This window comes from Poromitra crassiceps, assembly GCF_964638095.1.
Source record: "Poromitra crassiceps genome assembly, chromosome: 10".
NCBI lineage: Eukaryota > Metazoa > Chordata > Actinopteri > Beryciformes > Melamphaidae > Poromitra > Poromitra crassiceps.
This window is the reverse complement of record NC_139631.1, coordinates 3,342,643-3,361,447: the sequence shown is the minus strand read 5'-3', so window position 1 is coordinate 3,361,447 and position 18,805 is coordinate 3,342,643. Positions and strand designations below refer to the sequence as shown.

Here is an 18,805-nt window from a genome sequence, read left to right as displayed (position 1 = left end):
TTGACCTGACACAGATTACACCTGCTCTAGTCATCAGCCTATCAGAACACAGCAGATTACACCTGCTCTAGTCATCAGCCTATCATAACACAGCAGATTACCCCTGCTCTAGTCATCGGAATGCTTTGAACTTGTTGAAGCAAAATATACCCACCAATGACAGGGAAGGAGAAATCAGTGGTATGTTTGATTTTTCATTAAGTGAAAGCACTGCTGAATCTGATATTGATACAGTTGCAAATGAGTATTGTATCCGGCTCAAATTTGTAGTATTGATACTTATTGATACTTTCGATACCTGTTGCAAATGAGTATTGTATCCATTTCAAATTTTTAGTATTGACTTTTATCGATACTTTTGACAATCCTAATCTATAAGGAGAAAACTGAGTGAGGAGGAAGATGGAAGGTGGTGTGTGTGTGGGGGAGAGCAACAGGAAAAAAACATACAAAAACTTGATTTATTTAACTTGAAAATAGGCTTAAACTCCACTTAAACATTCATTATAATAAGTAAATACCTACGTTACACTGAAAATATCACCAACCACATATAAAACCATGGGTACAGAGGATGAGTTCAAACAATAAAAAGCAGCTCAACAGCTAAAAGAAAAGTATTAAAGAGGAACCTTCCGACTTGACATAAAGAGCAAAGCCCATGCACACGAGAAGTACTCATTGTTAGTGGTTAGAAATGCTGGTTTATCGAGACATTGACGCTTTAGCTTCTGCAGCTTTGCTTGCCGACGAGTATGCTTTGCATTCGGTGGTCCTCTTCTTTGCCGTGGGGAGGTGGCAAATTATCACTGATATGAAACGAGAACATCTCAGAGCCCTGTTATTTCACCATTATTAAAAAAAAAAAAAAATCAAAAACAAACATGCAGAGATTTTCAAAGCCACCCCCGAGCAAACCTCCATACGATGTAGAAAGGATGGAAGAGCAGTAGCACAAGCACCAGGAAGGCACACAGCCTGAGATGTCTCTTGTCTCTCTGGCACACCACGTTCAACAGCGCTCCGTTCTGGCCTTTCGACTCCTACTGACCAAACGGACAAGGAGGAGTCTTCTCCCTTCTGGCGTTGCATCCAATCAGTCGCAGGAGAAGAAGACCTTTTGAAAAGGGGGGGGGGGGGGTGACGGCATCCACAGCCGTCAGGCCAAGTCACACGGAGAAACACAGAGTAGTCAGCAGGATGGGATCAAACGTCAGTTCAAGTGTAGGCACTCGCGGCTCTTCAACAGTGCACAGCGACAGCAGTCAGGAGGGGGAGTGAATCGGTATCGCACCAGAAAAGAGACTTTCCTCCCACAGCCAGGTTGACCTTGGCCGAGATCCTCTTTTGTCAGTTTGGTGAGATCTGGCTTGCATGTTTACAAAAAGAGTAGTAGTTTCAGCTCCAACATTGCTAACGTGAACGCCCGTCATCTGCACGACCGCAAGCAGATATGATGGGGAAATGCGGCCGATTATCTCACTAAATGTTGCGTTGACATAAAAGAAAGAAGAGACCGTAGCAAAAGACGTTGGACAGGGTGTGACATGGGGAGTCTTTGGTGCTCAATGTTAATCACTGACAGGAAAAAGGAGAACAGATCCAAATGTATGACATCCGAACAGTCGTTCATATAATCATTTTCAATCCCAAATGAGGATGTGAAAGACAATAGACATCGAAAGGAGGAGAATTGCATTATAACATGAACACGTGGAGAACAACACAGACGAAATGTACTGTATGGCTATACATAAATCCTTCATTTGAGGCAAGGCCTAGCTTAGCCTTTAGAATAACTTAGGAGTGTTTAACACCTCTAGCGCTCTCCTTCGACACCTCTTACACTTAACCATCTACCCTGAGGGGGGACCGGATAGAACCATCGGCCATCTTGACCTAGGCAGGTCTCTGCACACTCTTTAGACACATCCACACGTTGAACAAGAGATACACTAACCAAAGCCCTTCTGTACACAGAACAATGTTAATCAGTCTATCCTGGCAATTATTATTATTAACATAACTTCATTAGTACTCTATCGTAAAAATGTTGCTGAAGTTCAGATATTTCGATGTACCTACCTTGTGGATTTTCTTTTAATCAAAAACAGCAGAGATGCAGTTTTGCCTGAACATGATGTGGAAAAATATTTCCATCAAAACTGCACAGTAATTAAGGTCTCTCTTTTGCTTGCATAATAGTTTAGCAGTCAATTACTAAGCTGCAGCAGGAAAATAGAAAATAACGAATTCAACCCCTTTTTGGAATGACTCTAATCTTCCTTACAAATGACAGCATAGTGGGATAAACAAGATTGGAGGGGAGTGAGAGACTGAAAACGAATGGGCATGCAGAGCTGAAGACCAAAAGTGCAGATAAATGGCCGGTCCCAGGCCGCTGGCCCGTCCACTGACCCTTGTTTCACTACAGCCTGCTGTAAGCCCTTCCAAAAAGGGCGTCAAGACCAGTCTGGTCACGTCCATTTTGTGTAGAGTGTTGACAGGAGTGTTGTAGGGAGGCGAGCACACAAATCCACAGAGATGATTGTAGATCCGTTGCAGCTGAACGTGACCAGACCAGCCGGTGCGGCTCCGCCTTCTTGTACTGCTGATTGGTCAAATTCCAAGAAGGCATGGACGACACGGAAGATAGTTCCCAGAGGAGCTCCAGTAGTGAAAAGTCCGCAAACACAAACTGCGTCCTCTGAGTGGCAACGGATTGATTATTATTATTGTGTTTTACTGCATGATGAAGCCAGGCTGCGGGGTCATACGAGGCGGGGGCCTCTGGGGCAGAGCGGGGGGATACTGAGACAGGAAGGGGTTGGAGTAGCTCGCGGTGACGTTGGGGAAGTGTTGGCCCGCCCTGGGAGGGATGGGAGGGTAGGGAGCTGCGGCGTAGAAGACGGGAGGCTGGGAGGGGACAGGTGGAGCCGGGGTTAGAGGGGGCAGCGGTTGGGACGGAGGCGGCGGGGGTTTCCTGCGGGGCTGAGCGAGGGGGGAGGAGCCTGCGCCCGCCTCGCTGAGGAGGGAGGACGGAGGCCTGGCCGCCACCGCCACCGCCGCCACGTCCTGAGAGCGCGAGGTGGACGGGGGCATCTGGGGCAGCCGCTGGCCCCTCATCACCATCTCCTGCAGCTTCTCGATCTTCACCCTCCTCAGGTGGGCCAGCTTCCTCTGGCTGTGGTAGGCGTCGATGAATGTATCCAGGGGCACGTCGCCGTCCAGGAACGAGTCAGCCATGTTCTGTGGACAGAGGTCGAGAGAGAATTGGAGGCACGTTTAGGGAAAGCGCAGAGAAGCCCCTTCTGATTTAAAGCTGGGAGCCCAGCATGTGGCATGAAGGTGGAAATAATAACAGACTGGCGTCCAGGGAAGATCACAGAAAAGCATGAAGCCATCAAACAAATGCAACAGAGTCAAAGGAACACAAAACACAAGGATGTGACGTCTATGGAAAGAGTTTACATTTAAAACCCCCAAAGTTTTAAACTCAAGCTCTAATGCTGCATTCACACCATATGGAATAAGCCTTGGATACGGCTGGATATCGTTTAAAAAAAAAATTACGATACCAGTACTAGTACCAATAGCAGTACCCTTAAAGTGATACTGCTCCCAATACAGTACTTAACTAGATACTTTTTTGTGTAGTATAGCCATACGTTTTAACGTTTTGGTGACATCTCGGCACGCTGAACAGCCAACTCCGTCACATACATACACCGCGCTCGACTTCACCACCACAGACTGTATGGTTTGTAGCTGCTGTGGTAGTGGGCCAATCACACGTAGCATTAAATCGAAGAAGGTGTGTGGTGATTGGCTGCGAGCAAAACCATACAAATAGGATCAAATGCAGGTATTGTTTGACTGGAGAAGTTTCAATACTACTTGGTACTGGGTTATTTTGGTCGATACCTATCGAGTACCGATACCCGGCCCTAGCGTTAGAGCAACAGGTTGATTATTGTCAAACCAGATAGTTTCTATGCAGCATTTCCCATTTGATTGTGAATACAGCATTATCCAAAGCCACTTATATGAATGACCAACTTGGGCTCAGTGTCTTGCTCAAGAGCACTTTGACAGGACGTGGAGGAGCTGTTGCGGGGATCAAACCTATGACCTTGAAGTTATACGATCATGATATGTCTAAGCACTATTCCACCCTGCCGCCCCTATGTCATCCAACAAGAGAGTCTAACATTGAAACCACAAAGCATCTGTTGAGATAACAGGAAAGGCAGCTATATGAATTACTGGCTCGTGTCACTAGGGGGATACATGAGGTCATCCATGGAAAGACAGCAGGAAAATGTTTACCTCGGTCTCCTCTTCTATCTTGGCTCCCTCTGCCTGCAGTAGGGCCAGCAAGGTGTCCAGGGAGCTGTTTCCTGAGTTGTGGTCTGTGAGCGAACATGAAAGAAGAAGAACAACAACACAAATGCTATTATTCTGGGACGAGCCACACCTCAATCAAGTAAAGCAGTGTAAAGTGTTTTTGGCAATTCGGCTGATCAACATTGTCCCAGGGATTTGGGAGCAGACACACTCCTGTATGCTCAGTAGTCAGTGTGCCCCCCCTAGGGATGGGGCCGATCCATCGGTATCGGGTGCCGATATGGCACTAATTCACGGATCGGATCTGGATTTTTTTTTTTTTTGCAATTCCAGCGCACAGCTGGCCGTAATTTGTATAATAATGTATAATAGTATCCTTCTTTGCCTTGTATATTTTCTTAATTTTGTTTGCTTTTTGCAAGGTATATTAAAAAAAAAAAAAACTTTAATTGGCCAAATCTTTGCCTATACTGTATATTCAAGGAAAATATTGGTATCGGCATAATATCGGTATCGGCAGATATCCAAATTCAGGTATCGGAATCGGATCGGAAGTGAAAAAAGTGGATCGGTGCATCCCTAGCCCCCCCCTCCCTCCAATACATGTGCAGTCGCCAACCGCTTCTTCACCTGACAGCGAGGGATCGCCAACAAACACTGGGCAGAACATGCCCTACGCAGCATTCAGCTAAACTATATGCAACCAAAGAGAGACCCTAATTACTGTGCCATTTTGATGGAAATATTTTCCACATCACGGGGCTGCATACAGCATACAAAAAAAAAAAAAAAACGGCCGGGGTCGCCAGTTGAAAAATCCACAAGGGTTAAGCTGAAATTAAGTGTGTGGTGTTGGCAATAATGGGTTTAATAAATCTGCCGTCATAATGTGGCTGTTTGCTGTGAGCTAACAAGGCCTCCATGAGTCAACTGAAACTGACTGGTCCTCTCTAAGGAGGAGGGCTGTTCTGTTTGTGTTCCTGAGCCGCAGGGCTGAAAGTCTACACCAGCTGGAGCTGGGAATACACACACACACACACACACACACACACACACACACACACACACAGTGCATAAGGTGCGTTGTGTGCCATGATTGTCCATTCACCTACATTCCACCAGGGCCTACACACAATACAGCAAGTCCTAAATTATAGGAGAGACACCTAATCTAGTCTAACCTGATGTGCTATTCTAGGCGTCCTCCTTTGCATGGCAACGGTGTGTACAAAAGTGTACAGACTCATTTCTGCGTGAGAGTGTAATCTGGGTTAGGGCTGAACCGGCATCCAGACATGTCTACACAGATGCTACCGCTAATTTACAAGGATTCAGTGTTTCCTCTCTAGAAAAGCCTCTGAGACAGCATCTAGAGTCCCATGATGGGACACTAGAAGTAGAACACCTAGAACACTAGTAGGTGTGTTAGCAGCTCCATAAGCCAGGGCGAGGCAGCTTTCACTCTAGATTTGACAGACTGTTGAGTAAAACCTTCCCACACTGGAATGATTGCTCCAACCTCAAATAATAACAGAAGCAGATTCACTAGCGTTCTTCATAATTAGAAAGTGGAGAACTCACATGTGTAATGGTATCAGCCCTTCCCTCAAATACGTCAGCACTTAACTGCCTGTTGTCCTCCTCACAGACTTTAGTTCTTGGCAGTTCTCTGGTGTCAAATGTTTGGTTATGTAAGTGACTTTCTCTCCCTACTGCTGTGACTGTAAACACCACTGCTGTTACAACTTGCCTGCTTCAATAAGGGGTAAAAAAGGGGATTGTGAAAAGGCAAGAAGGCAAGAAAAAACGGGGTCACAAAAAAAAGGCTGGCGAGGCTAGCTTGTGGCTAGCTTGTGGCTAGCTTGTCCTCCACCCTCCTCCCAGGCTGGGTGGGGATAAATTAACGGGCTTCATTTAACCAGCTTTTGACCCAGCATGACTCCAGGCATTTCACAGCTGTTTGAACTTGTGCACCCGCTCCATAGGGAATTGCCACTACACTGTGACTGAATGGCAAAGATCTACTGCTGGCCATTACTGGCTGTTTACTAGCCACCAGCAGACCTCTCACAACCACATCACATCAGAGGAAATCGTTCAGGGCTTTTCCTGCATAGAGAATTCGCAGCTGGCCACCTCCGTTAAATTTCCTGCCATGTCCAGCTCTTGACAAAACTGACGCACGTATTTACAAGTGTCACAGAAACATTTCAACGTGCGTATCGCTGATTTAGACAGCTTGGGCGTGAGAGTGGCGTGGAAGTCTCTGGACTGAGGGTATTATTAATTATTATACCCGGAAGGTCGTGAAAGGGGCTAGGCCAGGGGTGGGAATTTTCTTTTTCCAGAGGGCCATACTAACTTACATCAAGTAAGCGAAGGGCCACACATTGGACATCATGCCTGTCAACATGCCTGGATTTTCGCGGGAGTCTCCCTATTTCTCCCTCTCTCCGTCTGTGATTGATCTCCTGTTAATCCCCTGATATAATATAATATATACTGTGATACAAATCCAATGGCTGTAGCAGATTAGATTTATTAACATAATTCTGCATTTTATTTCGTTTTTGGAGGTTGTTGTTTTTTCTTTTGAGGAAGTTGAGGGCCGGATTGAGATGGTCCAGGCCAGGGCCCGGGTCTGGCCCTGGGGCCGCAGGCTATGTGTCTGGCTGTACAACAACACATGACATGAGGAGGACAAGTGCAGCGGCCAGTCTGCACACAGCTGTCAGTGTTAATCAATTCATAGCTTTCAAGGGGACTGAACCACGTTGCACAAATCCACAACCTTCTCCTTTCTTTCTCCGACGGGATTCTGTAAAACACAAGCCAGGCGTGTCTCCTCGTCGGTTTAGTGCAACCGATAGCACAACAGGTAGGCTATCCGGCACTTTGGCTGAACAAACAGCGTGGGGTCGACTCGCAGGCAACGGAATGAACAAGTTTTTTTTTGACCGCCAGGTGGGCGTTCCCGGCAGCACGTAACGCCCCTTGAAAGCTATGAATAGCCTACAAACAATCCGTCTCTCGTGAAACAATTCCTCCGAACTGCCATGTGTTGGACAGTAAAGAGTAACGTTAATTGATACTTTTCAATCGTCAATTAGCCCGCTTCATGCCTGCATCTTTGGAACACGGTAACTAAAAACTACTGTAAATTGTTTCGGTGAATGTTGAAACGGTCGATTATCGGTTAAACGGTTATCGGTCGACATCCCTATTTTCAATCCAACTCAGAAGAATCATATAGGCCATCTATCGGTAAGCAGTGAATTTGTCTCCACTAAAATCGGTATCAGTCTCAAAAATGCCATATGGGGTTTGGGCTCTAGTAGCACCTCCGCCTCATTTTGAGCGGGGGAAAAACCCTGCGTGTTGAACAGAACTTTCAGGCTGCTTGTGTGACCAACAATTCAAGGAGCGCAGTGGAAATGCCATGTGACTTGATGGTGCTGGTGCACCCATTCTTAATTTAGCAATGAACTCTAACCACTCAGTCATCAGGAGGAAGTGGGTGGGGGAACGATCGGGTGGATTCGCATTGTGCTCGATTTTACTGACAAGAGTGTAAATTGAATAAACCTTCAGACAGACAGGGGGCTCCACTCTTGGCTCCACAAAGCCTTTTTTTTCCGGGGGTTAATTCCCACTCCCTTTCTGTTGTCCAGCTCTCCTCTCTCCCATAACGAGGCAGACTCTCAGGCATATCAGCAGCACTCCTCCGCACAAAGCTGTGCTTCTCTGGCTCAGCGGACAGAACACACAAGTCTGAGCCTGGGGATCATGAGACAGCCATTTACAGTCTGTGTGAATCCACACCGGCCTCTGCTGTGAATCTGAGGGGGAGTTTTGGCCTGCCTGCCTGCTGCTGGCCTCTCTCTCTCTCTCTCTCTCTCTCTCTCTCTCCCCCGCCTGCCCGTCCTCCCTGCCAGTTCCATCATACACCACTCCCACCCACCCACCCACCGTGCTGTTTCACCCTGGCCGGGCCCAGCAGCACAATGGCCCACTGTGGACTGCCCTTCTCGGGGTGGGAGTGGTGCTGGTGTGGTGGTGTGTGTGTGTGTGTGTGTGTGTGTGTGTGTGTGTGTGTGTGTGAGGAGGGGGGGGTCTAACTGTATGCAGACGGAACACAGCACACACACTATGTGGAGTCGGCGCGGACCGGGCCTTTCATCTGGGTCAAACGGCTGAGTTGCTCTCAGCTCGGAGCATCCCTGTCCTTCCCCCTGTTGCACTACAGCAAATCCACAACTAGGACAGCTAGCGTGGTGGTGGTGGTGCAGGTGGTGCTGGTGGGGGGTGGGGGGGGGGGGGGGGTTTGTACTGGGTAACCTACATTTGACAAAAGCCATCTCTCGGTGTCAACAAACAAAACCACTGGCTGCTGCATCGCTTTAGCTCCGCCTCCAGCATGAGGATATGGACCAAGGCGGTGGGAGGGATGCATATTCCTACAGTGAAGGAGGCAAATATACACATTCAACACCCTTCTATTTTTTTTGTCGTTATCACGTCGTGGGGTGAAATGAACAGGCTATATACCTAGACTGACTTAGTTTGAGATATACTGTAGTAACCAGCTGACTGACTCAGTTTGGAATACAGCAAAATCAAAACAAGGCTGATCGTGTCTAAAAAATGGATTCCAAATGGAAAAGCAAATCACTGTGGTTGCATAAGTGTGTACACCACACCTTTAGTTAATATTTCATCGAAACTACTTGTGCTTTAATAACAGCTGTAAGACTATTTAGATAAGCCTCTGCAAACACTGTTTTGAATCCAGGCCTCAAGGCAATACAAACTAGAAGAACGTGTGAAAGGGTGTATAGACTTTGACAGCCATTGCATGCATATATACTGTACAGCACATAGCTTTTAAACACAGACTAGATGCCTTGCAGGGAGGAGGGCAGAGTCAAACTTTTTTATCAGCGTAGCAGCAGCCAGGACAATGCAGAGGGAATTGTTGGCATGCTATTTTGAGTGGGCTGCTTGGCAACCGTTGCGTCAACGAAGGCCACAATTATCGTCACTCTGTCTTGCTCACAGACTGCAAAGTGCCGTGTGAAGGTGTGTCAGTGAGGAGGAACACAGGCCCCCTCAGACCTTATAAGATACAGCAGAGGCCGGGGATCTGATTCAGTCCTGGAACCTGCTCGACACTGCCACGGATGAGTTATGATGAGTCCTGAAGCAACATGATAGGGGTTTGTAATATGGATATGGCTGCTGGCTATGGCTACTGCTGGGAAATCTGGAAACTGGTGAAACTGGTCTGATCTGTGAGTCATTTCAAAGAAGGACAGACAATGGGGTTAAAAAAATACATGATGTAACATCCTAACTTCCCATAATGGTAAACTGACTCTATTCACCTTATGTAGAAGAGACAGTCTGGCTTGAGAGACTAAAGCTGTGTTCACACCAGATATTTATTTTTCGCTCTCTCGCTTGATTCAATCCTTTGGAATCGCTCTGTCGCTCTGTTTAAATCGCTCATCAACAGGCACACGAATTGACGGACATGTGGGGGCTATAACGTTACGCAATGTCATGATGTTTGTCCACTACGAGCCACCGTAGATGTTTACAAGCTAAGCCTATCAGCGTGCTCCTAACGCGAGGTCCATACCGGTAGTACAGACATCATGTCAGCTGTCAGCCTGTCAATGCGGTTTGTTGCCACACAATAAACCAGCGGTTTGTTCCAAGCCAGTGTGATCCTTGACTCGCTCTCACGCGGCAGCCAATCAGCGTTGAACAACGAGCGACTGATGCCAGCGTATTTTCGCTCGAGTTGGGATATTTCAACTGGGGCGACGAGCGTATTTTCTCCCTATCGCTCTGTCTCTGTCACTCGGACGCCCAGCGATTTTTCTCCCGGGCGAATATACGCTCAATCGCTCGTTTGCATTGACTTTGTATGTAAACTCGATGCCAGCGAAAAACTTTAATAGGTCGGTGTGAACGCAGCTTTACAGGAAGTGCAAACACAATCGGAAGTTCTGATTGCGTTTACACTTCCTGTGAGTGATTGATTGATTGGTTGATATAGTTGATAGTGGACGATATAATATTTACAATAGCAAGGATGGCCACACGACAAATCATAATATTCCTTTGTACAGAATCAAGAAAAGAAAATGCATTTCAACTTATACCGGGTACAATGTTCCCTGTCTTAGTCGCCACGCATTTTCTATGAATCTGGCTAAAACAAAAATGTTCTTATCAAAAAGCCAACTCAACATATGACCTTCAGACAACAACCAAAACAGACCAGGATTCTTCAACTGGATTTTCTCAAATAAAGGATTCCTCAAATCGTTGTACATGGGACAATGACACACAAAGTGGAATTCATCCTGCACAACACCAAGATCAGAAAAACTCATAAACCTACTCATGTGACTTATAAACCTAGTCTGACTCATATGTGAGTCAAGCTAGGTTTGACCAGGTGAGTCAGACTAGTTTGAGCAGGTAAAACAGCCGGCGTTTTGAACAGGAAGTCGTGACACGATGGGTCAAGTGGGCGGGGCTACATAAGGTGAATAGAAAGGTTCAAAGTGTGCACAGTCTTGTTATGTTTTAAGGAAGGATAATCAAAGGATATTCAGAATCTCTACTTGTAGTATTAACCGCTATCTGATTATAACAAGCCAGGAAAGTAGACTAGCCATAGAGAGGCAAAGTGAACGTCACTTCCTGCTTCAGCACTGTACCTGAGATTTTCTTCCGCAATTTATTTTCCCATAGACATTTCGTAAAATGCTTATAAAAAATGGTTTTACTTGGTCAAACCAAGCGGTTCAGCTATATTTAGAATCGGGAGAGACCATAGAACATTTCAATCTGAGCAAAAACTTTAAAAAACAACATAGAAAAAATATTTTCTTTAAACCTGCATTTTTTTTGTGTGTGAAATGAGTGAAATGTTATGCGGTCTCTCCTGTTTCTAGATATAGCTGAACCGTTTGGTTTGAACAAGTACAACTATTTTTATAAGCATTTTAGGAAATGTCTATGGGAAGATTAATGGCGGATGAAAATCTCTGGGTACAGTGCTGAAGCAGGAAGTGACGTTCCACTTTGGCTCTCTATAGACTAGCTGTCATACAAAAGGTAATTGGAGCTTCAAAACCCCTCTTTGAGCAGAGGCAGGGATTCCCTCGTGTTATAGCCCCATTGTTATTTGCAACAGTGATATTGATACCTAGGGTGGTCTTGCGGAGCTGGTACGCCTCGAAGCTCTCCTGAAGGCAGCTGTAGCGCTTGGTGAGCTGGTCCTTCTTGTGCTCCAGTCTGGGCTGGAGGTCCAGGTTCAGCTCCGCCAGGTTCCGGTTACTGGCCAGCGTCGTCTCCTTGCTCTGCTGCACCTCCTGCATCTACAACACAGAACACAGGCGAGATGCTAATGCTAAGGTTTCACTCTGGCTATAACAAAAAGGCTTTCTGCATGATGCAACTTGATATGTAGGCCAGGGGCTCTGAACAGCACCACCGGACATTATTTAGGAAGGCTTTTGATACAACTTGTTGCCTCGTAAAATAAACAAATTAATTAATAAAATAATAAATATACATAAATAAATTCTTATCAATTTAAGTTCTTTGGCACAAATGATGACGTGCCTTAATACAGCGATCAATATAAAACCGTTTGGCAGAGTAATACAGTGCTGTGGTCACAGGTGTGTGGTTATAGAGTATTTTACAACGGCTCACAGCCAATCACGATCAAGAACTGGCACTATTTGTTTTATAATGTCCATTCTATAACGTTACGCCGTAAAACAGGTTCAGGTCAGTGTGAGGGTTTGATATCACTCCACAATATCTGGACACGATCAAACTTCATTGTACAGAAAATAATTTTCTACAAACCAACCATGCATGTTCTTTATTGAAAGAACCCGGCAACCTCCTGTTAACCTATTTATATTGAAAGAACTAGAATACGTATACCATGGGACTGTCTGCATTTGTTCTTTAAAACAAGTGAAGAAAATCTACCGGTGGAGTGAGATACCTTCTTGAGATACCTTCTTGCTCTCAATACGGTTTAACTTGCCTTACCTGCCTTATTAGAAGATGCTGTCACTACTAGACAATTCTGCCAACAAGTACAACCCCATTTGAATGAAGGGAAACCAGATTGGCAGATTTTTTTTTTTATAATATGCTCAATACAAGGTTAAACCAGATGAACCGGCTAAACCAGGTTAAACCAGCTGTACAGCAGTACTGTACTGCTGCATCTTATTTCATTTTTGTTTGAATCTAACCTAATCCCCTGCCATTGAAGACAATTAACCTATTGCTTGCTAGGTCATAACTGGGAATATGAATTTGTTCTTTATTGAGCGAAATAAATAAAATGTAAAATGTCACTTAAAAGTGTGAATATTGAAAATATGATGGCATGTGGAACACAGTGTCAGGAAAACATGGTAAGAACGAAGAACAACAAGCTACAATGTCAATAAAATAAAATGTCATATATATGATGAGAAAATATCTCCTTCCTCTTGACTCACACCCAGCTAAAATGTTCTTAATGTCACTGTCAATATAGCAGGGATGTGTAAGAAAGCTCTAAAAATACACTGGTGTAGCGTAGCTCTTTACAATTTCTAAAAGTAGGTCTGGTCTGTGGGTTGGGTTGAATGTGGAAAACAACATACAGGAAAAGCAGCTAAACACGCCTGCTATCACCACTGTGCTTTGCACCATCATATCCTGAAGTTACCAGCCTCCCATTTGCCAATTTAAGCGCCAATTCTCTGACCTTTAAATAGCATGTATATAATGTAACTGCAGGCTTGTTCTGTCAAAGCAAACGCATCATTGTTTGCTGGGGGAAATGCTGTCCGACGCTCTGCTCTCTCTCTCTCTGCACCAACTACACAGTAACAGACAGGAGAACATTGAATTCACAGGAAATGTAGGTTAAGAGGCACTCTGGGTGGACAGCAGAGCTGAATTTAGGAGGTTGGTGTAATGCAGGTCACAAACATAAACCATGTCAAGTTGGCTACAGATTTCACAAGTTCTTCTGCTCAAAACCGCTGGGTTTCCGCCTCCCTTCCCTTGGTGTTGTAACCGCAGTCGCATCTGATTTTCGAAAATGTATTCTCTGCTAAATCTGAACGAACTTGAAAGCATTATGGGAAGCTTAAACTTATTGGAGGGTTGTCCTGGAGTAATTCCATTCCATTCCATTTTTCTGAGGATTCAGCACGCACAGAAACTACTGAGGGTTGATTGAGCACATTTTCTCTGGTGTTTTGATCAGCAAAATGAGCCAAAACATCCATCGTATGGTCAAACTACAGTAGGTCACCTCCGAATCAAGATCACCCCTGGTTTTAGCTCAGCGGAAATCGTAGCTGGGTGTGTGTTAGGGTTGAAGATGAAGGCCTGTTAAACTGTTGAAATGTATCATAACTGAGTGTGTTATGGTTGAAGAACTCTACGAGTTACGGTTGCAGAGATACGTCCGCCCTGCATGCAGGACTACAGGAGAGAGATAGAGGACAGCGGGGGGTTGGGGGTTTCAAGTCACTGACCAAACACTTTATTTCAGTGATTGCTCTAAGAATATAGAGCCATTTAACACTTATTTTAACACAAAAACATGGTTGAATGTACCTTTAAACTGATGAAATGTTTACGTTTATCGCACCAAGACCTGTCTGGCAGCCCGGGCTTGCCTCATAAAAAACACAAGCCACAAACACGAACGGAGATAAGTGCCATACAGCAGCGTGAGCAGCGATGTGATATACAGCTGAACAGAGATAAGTGCCATACAGCAGCGTGAGCAGCGACGTGATACAGCTGAACGGAGATAAGTGCCATACAGCAGCGTGAGCAGCAATGTGATATACAGCTGAACAGAGATAAGTGCCATACAGCAGCGTGAGCAGCGACGTGATACAGCTGAACGGAGATAAGTGCCATACAGCAGCGTGAGCAGCAATGTGATATTCAGCTGAACAGAGATAAGTGCCATACAGCAGCGTGAGCAGCAATGTGATATACAGCTGAACGGAGATAAGTGCCATACAGCAGCGTGAGCAGCAATGTGATATACAGCTGAACGGAGATAAGTGCCATACAGCAGCGTGAGCAGCGACGTGATACAGCTGAACACAGATAAGTGCCATACAGCAGCATGAGCAGCGACGTGATACAGCTGAACACAGATAAGTGCCATACAGCAGCGACGTGATACAGCTGCACGCACGCCACACGTTTGAGCTAAAGCCTTGCGGTAATAGAGGATCTATATGAATCTAAACAAGTTCTGTGACATTTTCAGGATCTTCTCCAAAAGGAAATAGGCTGTCGTTTGCATTATTTAAGGCAACATGTGTGTGTGTGTGTGTGTGTGTGTGTGTGTGTGTGTGTGTGTCTGTGTGTGTGTGTGTGTGTGTTTTGTGCGCGCGCACGTGCATGCGTGCGTGCGTGTGTGTCTGTGACAGGGTTACATTTTGCAAAATGAGAAGACGATCGCCTACAGCAAACCATGTGTCTGGAATGGAGGCGAGGGTTTGTGCTCATACTACAGCTGTACTATGAGCTGTACAGTCAAGTGCTTCTCGTCACTCTCGGGTTTCAGCCAATGAGTTATGACAGCCATGTCTTTTGTTACGTCCAGTGCATTACGATCAGAGAATTCAACAGTTCCAACTAACAGCTGAGGCATGTCTGCATTACGATCAGAGAATTCAACAGTTCCAACTAACAGCTGAGGCATGTCTGCAAGATGATCAGAGAATTCAACAGTTCCAACTGACATGATCAGAGAATTCAACAGTTCCAACTAACAGCTGAGGCATGTCTGCATGATGATCAGAGAATTCAACAGTTTCAACTAACAGCTGAGGCATGTCTGCATTACGATCAGAGAATTCAACAGTTTCAACTAACAGCTGAGGCATGTCTGCATGATGATCAGAGAATTCAACAGTTCCACCTACAGCTGAGGCATGTCTGCATTACGATCAGAGAATTCAACAGTTCCAACTAACAGCTGAGGCATGTCTGCAAGATGATCAGAGAATTCAACAGTTCCAACTGACCTGATCAGAGAATTCAACAGTTCCAACTAACAGCTGAGGCATGTCTGCATGATGATCAGAGAATTCAACAGTTTCAACTAACAGCTGAGGCATGTCTGCATTACGATCAGAGAATTCAACAGTTTCAACTAACAGCTGAGGCATGTCTGCATTACGATCAGAGAATTCAACAGTTCCACCTACAGCTGAGGCATGTCTGCATTACGATCAGAGAATTCAACAGTTCCACCTACAGCTGAGGCATGTCTGCATTACGATCAGAGAATTCAACAGTTCCACCTACAGCTGAGGCATGTCTGTGCTTGGCTGATTCCTGTCTTAATCTCATGACTAACTAAAGTCAACAACTGCAGTGTCATTGCAGTACCAAACAAGTCCCGCCCCCTCTGTAACCTAAGGGAAGAGGAAAACGAAACCATGGAGATAATCAGACAGGGTGTGTGTGTGTGTCTGTGCGGGCTAAAACAGAACAGACAGCCGCACAAAACAGGCGCTGATAGCACAACAACGTCCATGCAAATCACTAATAATACCATGTTGTTTCCTTCATACTTTGCAAGCTTGAAATGGATCCAATACTCTGGTTGTCCTGCCGGCTCCCCATGTCTTGGAACAGAGGCTCACACTGTAGGCTATTTTACATTTGAGGCATTCAGCCAGCACTCTCTCTCACACAGAACAACCTTAAACACTGCCTAAAGTCATGTTTTAAGATGTATACCATACTCTACTTTGAATAATAATTTGTCTGATATGGTTTTCCCTCACACACAAAAATTAAATTATCTTGTTAAAATCCTTACAATGACTACTACTCCTCCTCCCTCATGAAAAAAAATCCAGACTCTATGAATTATGCAAATATATTTCATCTCAAAAGTTTTTCTGCTGGGCACAAGATGTCTCCTACTTCACTGTAAAGTCTGCAGACACTGCAGACTTCAAGTTTCCACAATCACACTTTTCAGGGATGCAAAGTCATGGATAGTGAAAAAGGTGACAGATACCAAGGCATACAGTACATAAATAAAACTACTCAGAAATCCCTGACTTTTGTAAGGTGAATATTGGACAGGGATTGGCTTCAAAACTATTTTTTTGCATAGATTTTTTCTGATTCCCCCCACCATTTTCTCCCCAATTGTACTTGGCCAACACCCCCCCCCCCCCCCCCCCCTCCCTCCCTGCTGCCCACGTCGCTACCCCCTCTGCCGATCTGGGTAGAGCCGTAGACACACATACCCTCTCCGATACATGTGCAGTTGCCAGCCGCTTCTTTTCATCGGACGGCGCGGAGCTTCACCGGCAGGACGTAGGACATGGGACGATCACGCTATTCCCACCAGTTCCCTTCCGCGCCGAACAGGCGCCCCCGACTGACCAGAGGAGGCCGAGGCGCTAGTGCTTCCCACCCGCAGACACAGCCAATCGTGCCATACGGATGCCCGACCAAGCCGGAGGTAACACGGGGGTGCCAACCTGCGACGCTCGTGTTGGTAGGCAGGGAATCTTTCCAAACTATTTGTGATGTCACAAATCATGATCATAGGCCCTAAGGCCCACCCCCTAAAATGGGATTTTCAATTAGCTTTAAACATTGTTCTAATCTGTCAATATTCCCTCTGTATGCCAAACTTGTGTGTTAAAAGTATTCCAGGGACCATGGCTTGTAATCTCCGACTCCATGCTTGTGGTGTACAAACTGAAGCTTATCAGCTGCTTATCAGAAGAAAGGTCAGACCTATCCTTGCAGGTACAAAGTAATTGGAAGCACTGAGCACCTGCTATTGAATTCAAGGGTTTTTTGAATAGGGCCTCTTATCTGACTGCACAGTGAGTAGGCTAGGAGCAAGGCCAACGAGCCCCTATATGATTCATTGACTTAACGTTGCTTGACTCCATTCAAAATATGGCAATGTTACCCGGCATATCGGCATATATAGCTACACACCTCGTATATGTTGCTGCTTATTAATGTCGTTATCTTTTCTGAATAGTCATGGTCTTCTGGTAAATTCGTCATATACACAATCGACGAAGAAGCACAACAATTCCAATAAAATCTAGTTGTTCACATCAGCCACTACCCACGGTTTTTGGCCTTAACGTTAATTTGGTGGAGGGGAGTTGTGGGAAAGAGGCTAACCGACCCATAAAAGTTTAACGGTAAATGTCATTCAGTACAGCTTAAGCCAAAGGCACACCAATCAAACATTATCATAACAACTGCCAACAACAATGTTTGGCAAACACTGGCAAACACTAACAAACAAGGATTGAACGTGTTGAATCTGACCAAACATCTCCCAACAAGGACAGCCAAGGCACACCAACCAAACATCTGTTTGTTGTAGATTCTACAACAAACACAGATGTTTGATCGGTGTGCCATGGGCGTTAAGTGACGTTTTGGCGACAAAGGAGGCAGCATTAAAATGATCGATTTTTAAATTGTGTTTGGCGTGGTGGTCTATTCCTACAAGACTATCGAGGCTAGGCCGTTGCACGAGTTAATCTATTTTCTGAAAATGACCTAGCTCTATTTATTGTACAGGTCGTATTCTATTATTGAAAAGGTGAGCTTCTGTCTGCCGAGGTGAACTTCGTTGGAGCAACAATATGTCGCAAAGTGGGAAGCCGCATGTGGTAAAACTTGATACAATGTTGCTATGTCCCAGCTCCGTCCAAAGGTTAACGTTGCTTGTAAACTTTTGGGGGTTCTGTCTAGAAAACCGTTTCAGGTCCAAGAGATTTTAACTAAATGAGCAGTGACGGTGTGCTGCGAATCAGCCATTTCCCTACATGTAGAAAGAGAGGCTGTCAGGAAAGCACAACAAAGGGTTGGCAGAAAAAACAGTGACTGGGGAAAAGGAGTCAGTTGCTAACGTTAGACTACAAAAGCGAAGGGACGTACCTCTTCCATTTCCTGGACGATTTGAGTGAGTTTTTCATCATCCTCCAGCAATTCGTTGAGCTGTGTCATCGTGTAAGCGCTAAACGTGTCGGAAAAACTCGACATTTTAGCTGGTTTTGTGTTTCTCCTCGTCTGCGATCCTCTCTACTCGCCTTTCAGATTGTGACAGCTGACTGAGCTTCCTTTACCGGAAGCTGAGAGGACACAGGCCCAATGCTGCCTTCAAGTGATGTCGGGAATATCAGGATTACGAGCAGAGCTCACCTCATGGTAAAGATCGTAGTGCGTGGTGTAGTTCAGCTGAAGTGGGTCCAAATTTGATCCTGTAATGAATGCATTTTCAATTGGCTAAGTGGGTGGTGTCTGTCTGTCTGATTTGTGAAGGAAGTGATGTCACTCGGGCAGTTTAATATAAAATTGGCTACTGTAATGGGCTCTGTCTGCC

The 18,805-nt window shown here is 45.3% G+C and overlaps 1 protein-coding gene across 1 annotated transcript; it reads right to left on the bottom strand.

The window, feature by feature from the left end:
- Window positions 1–493: 493 nt before the first annotated feature.
- Window positions 494–18,507, bottom strand: vps37ba (VPS37B subunit of ESCRT-I a). The gene is made up of 4 exons (XM_083644910.1): window positions 18,361–18,507; window positions 11,573–11,744; window positions 4,330–4,412; window positions 494–3,249 (listed from the first exon to the last, which is right to left on the bottom strand). Exons 1-4 carry the CDS (start codon window positions 18,463–18,465, stop codon window positions 2,743–2,745), a joined length of 867 nt encoding a protein of 288 aa, XP_083501036.1. The 5' UTR covers window positions 18,466–18,507; the 3' UTR covers window positions 494–2,742.
- Window positions 18,508–18,805: the final 298 nt, after the last annotated feature.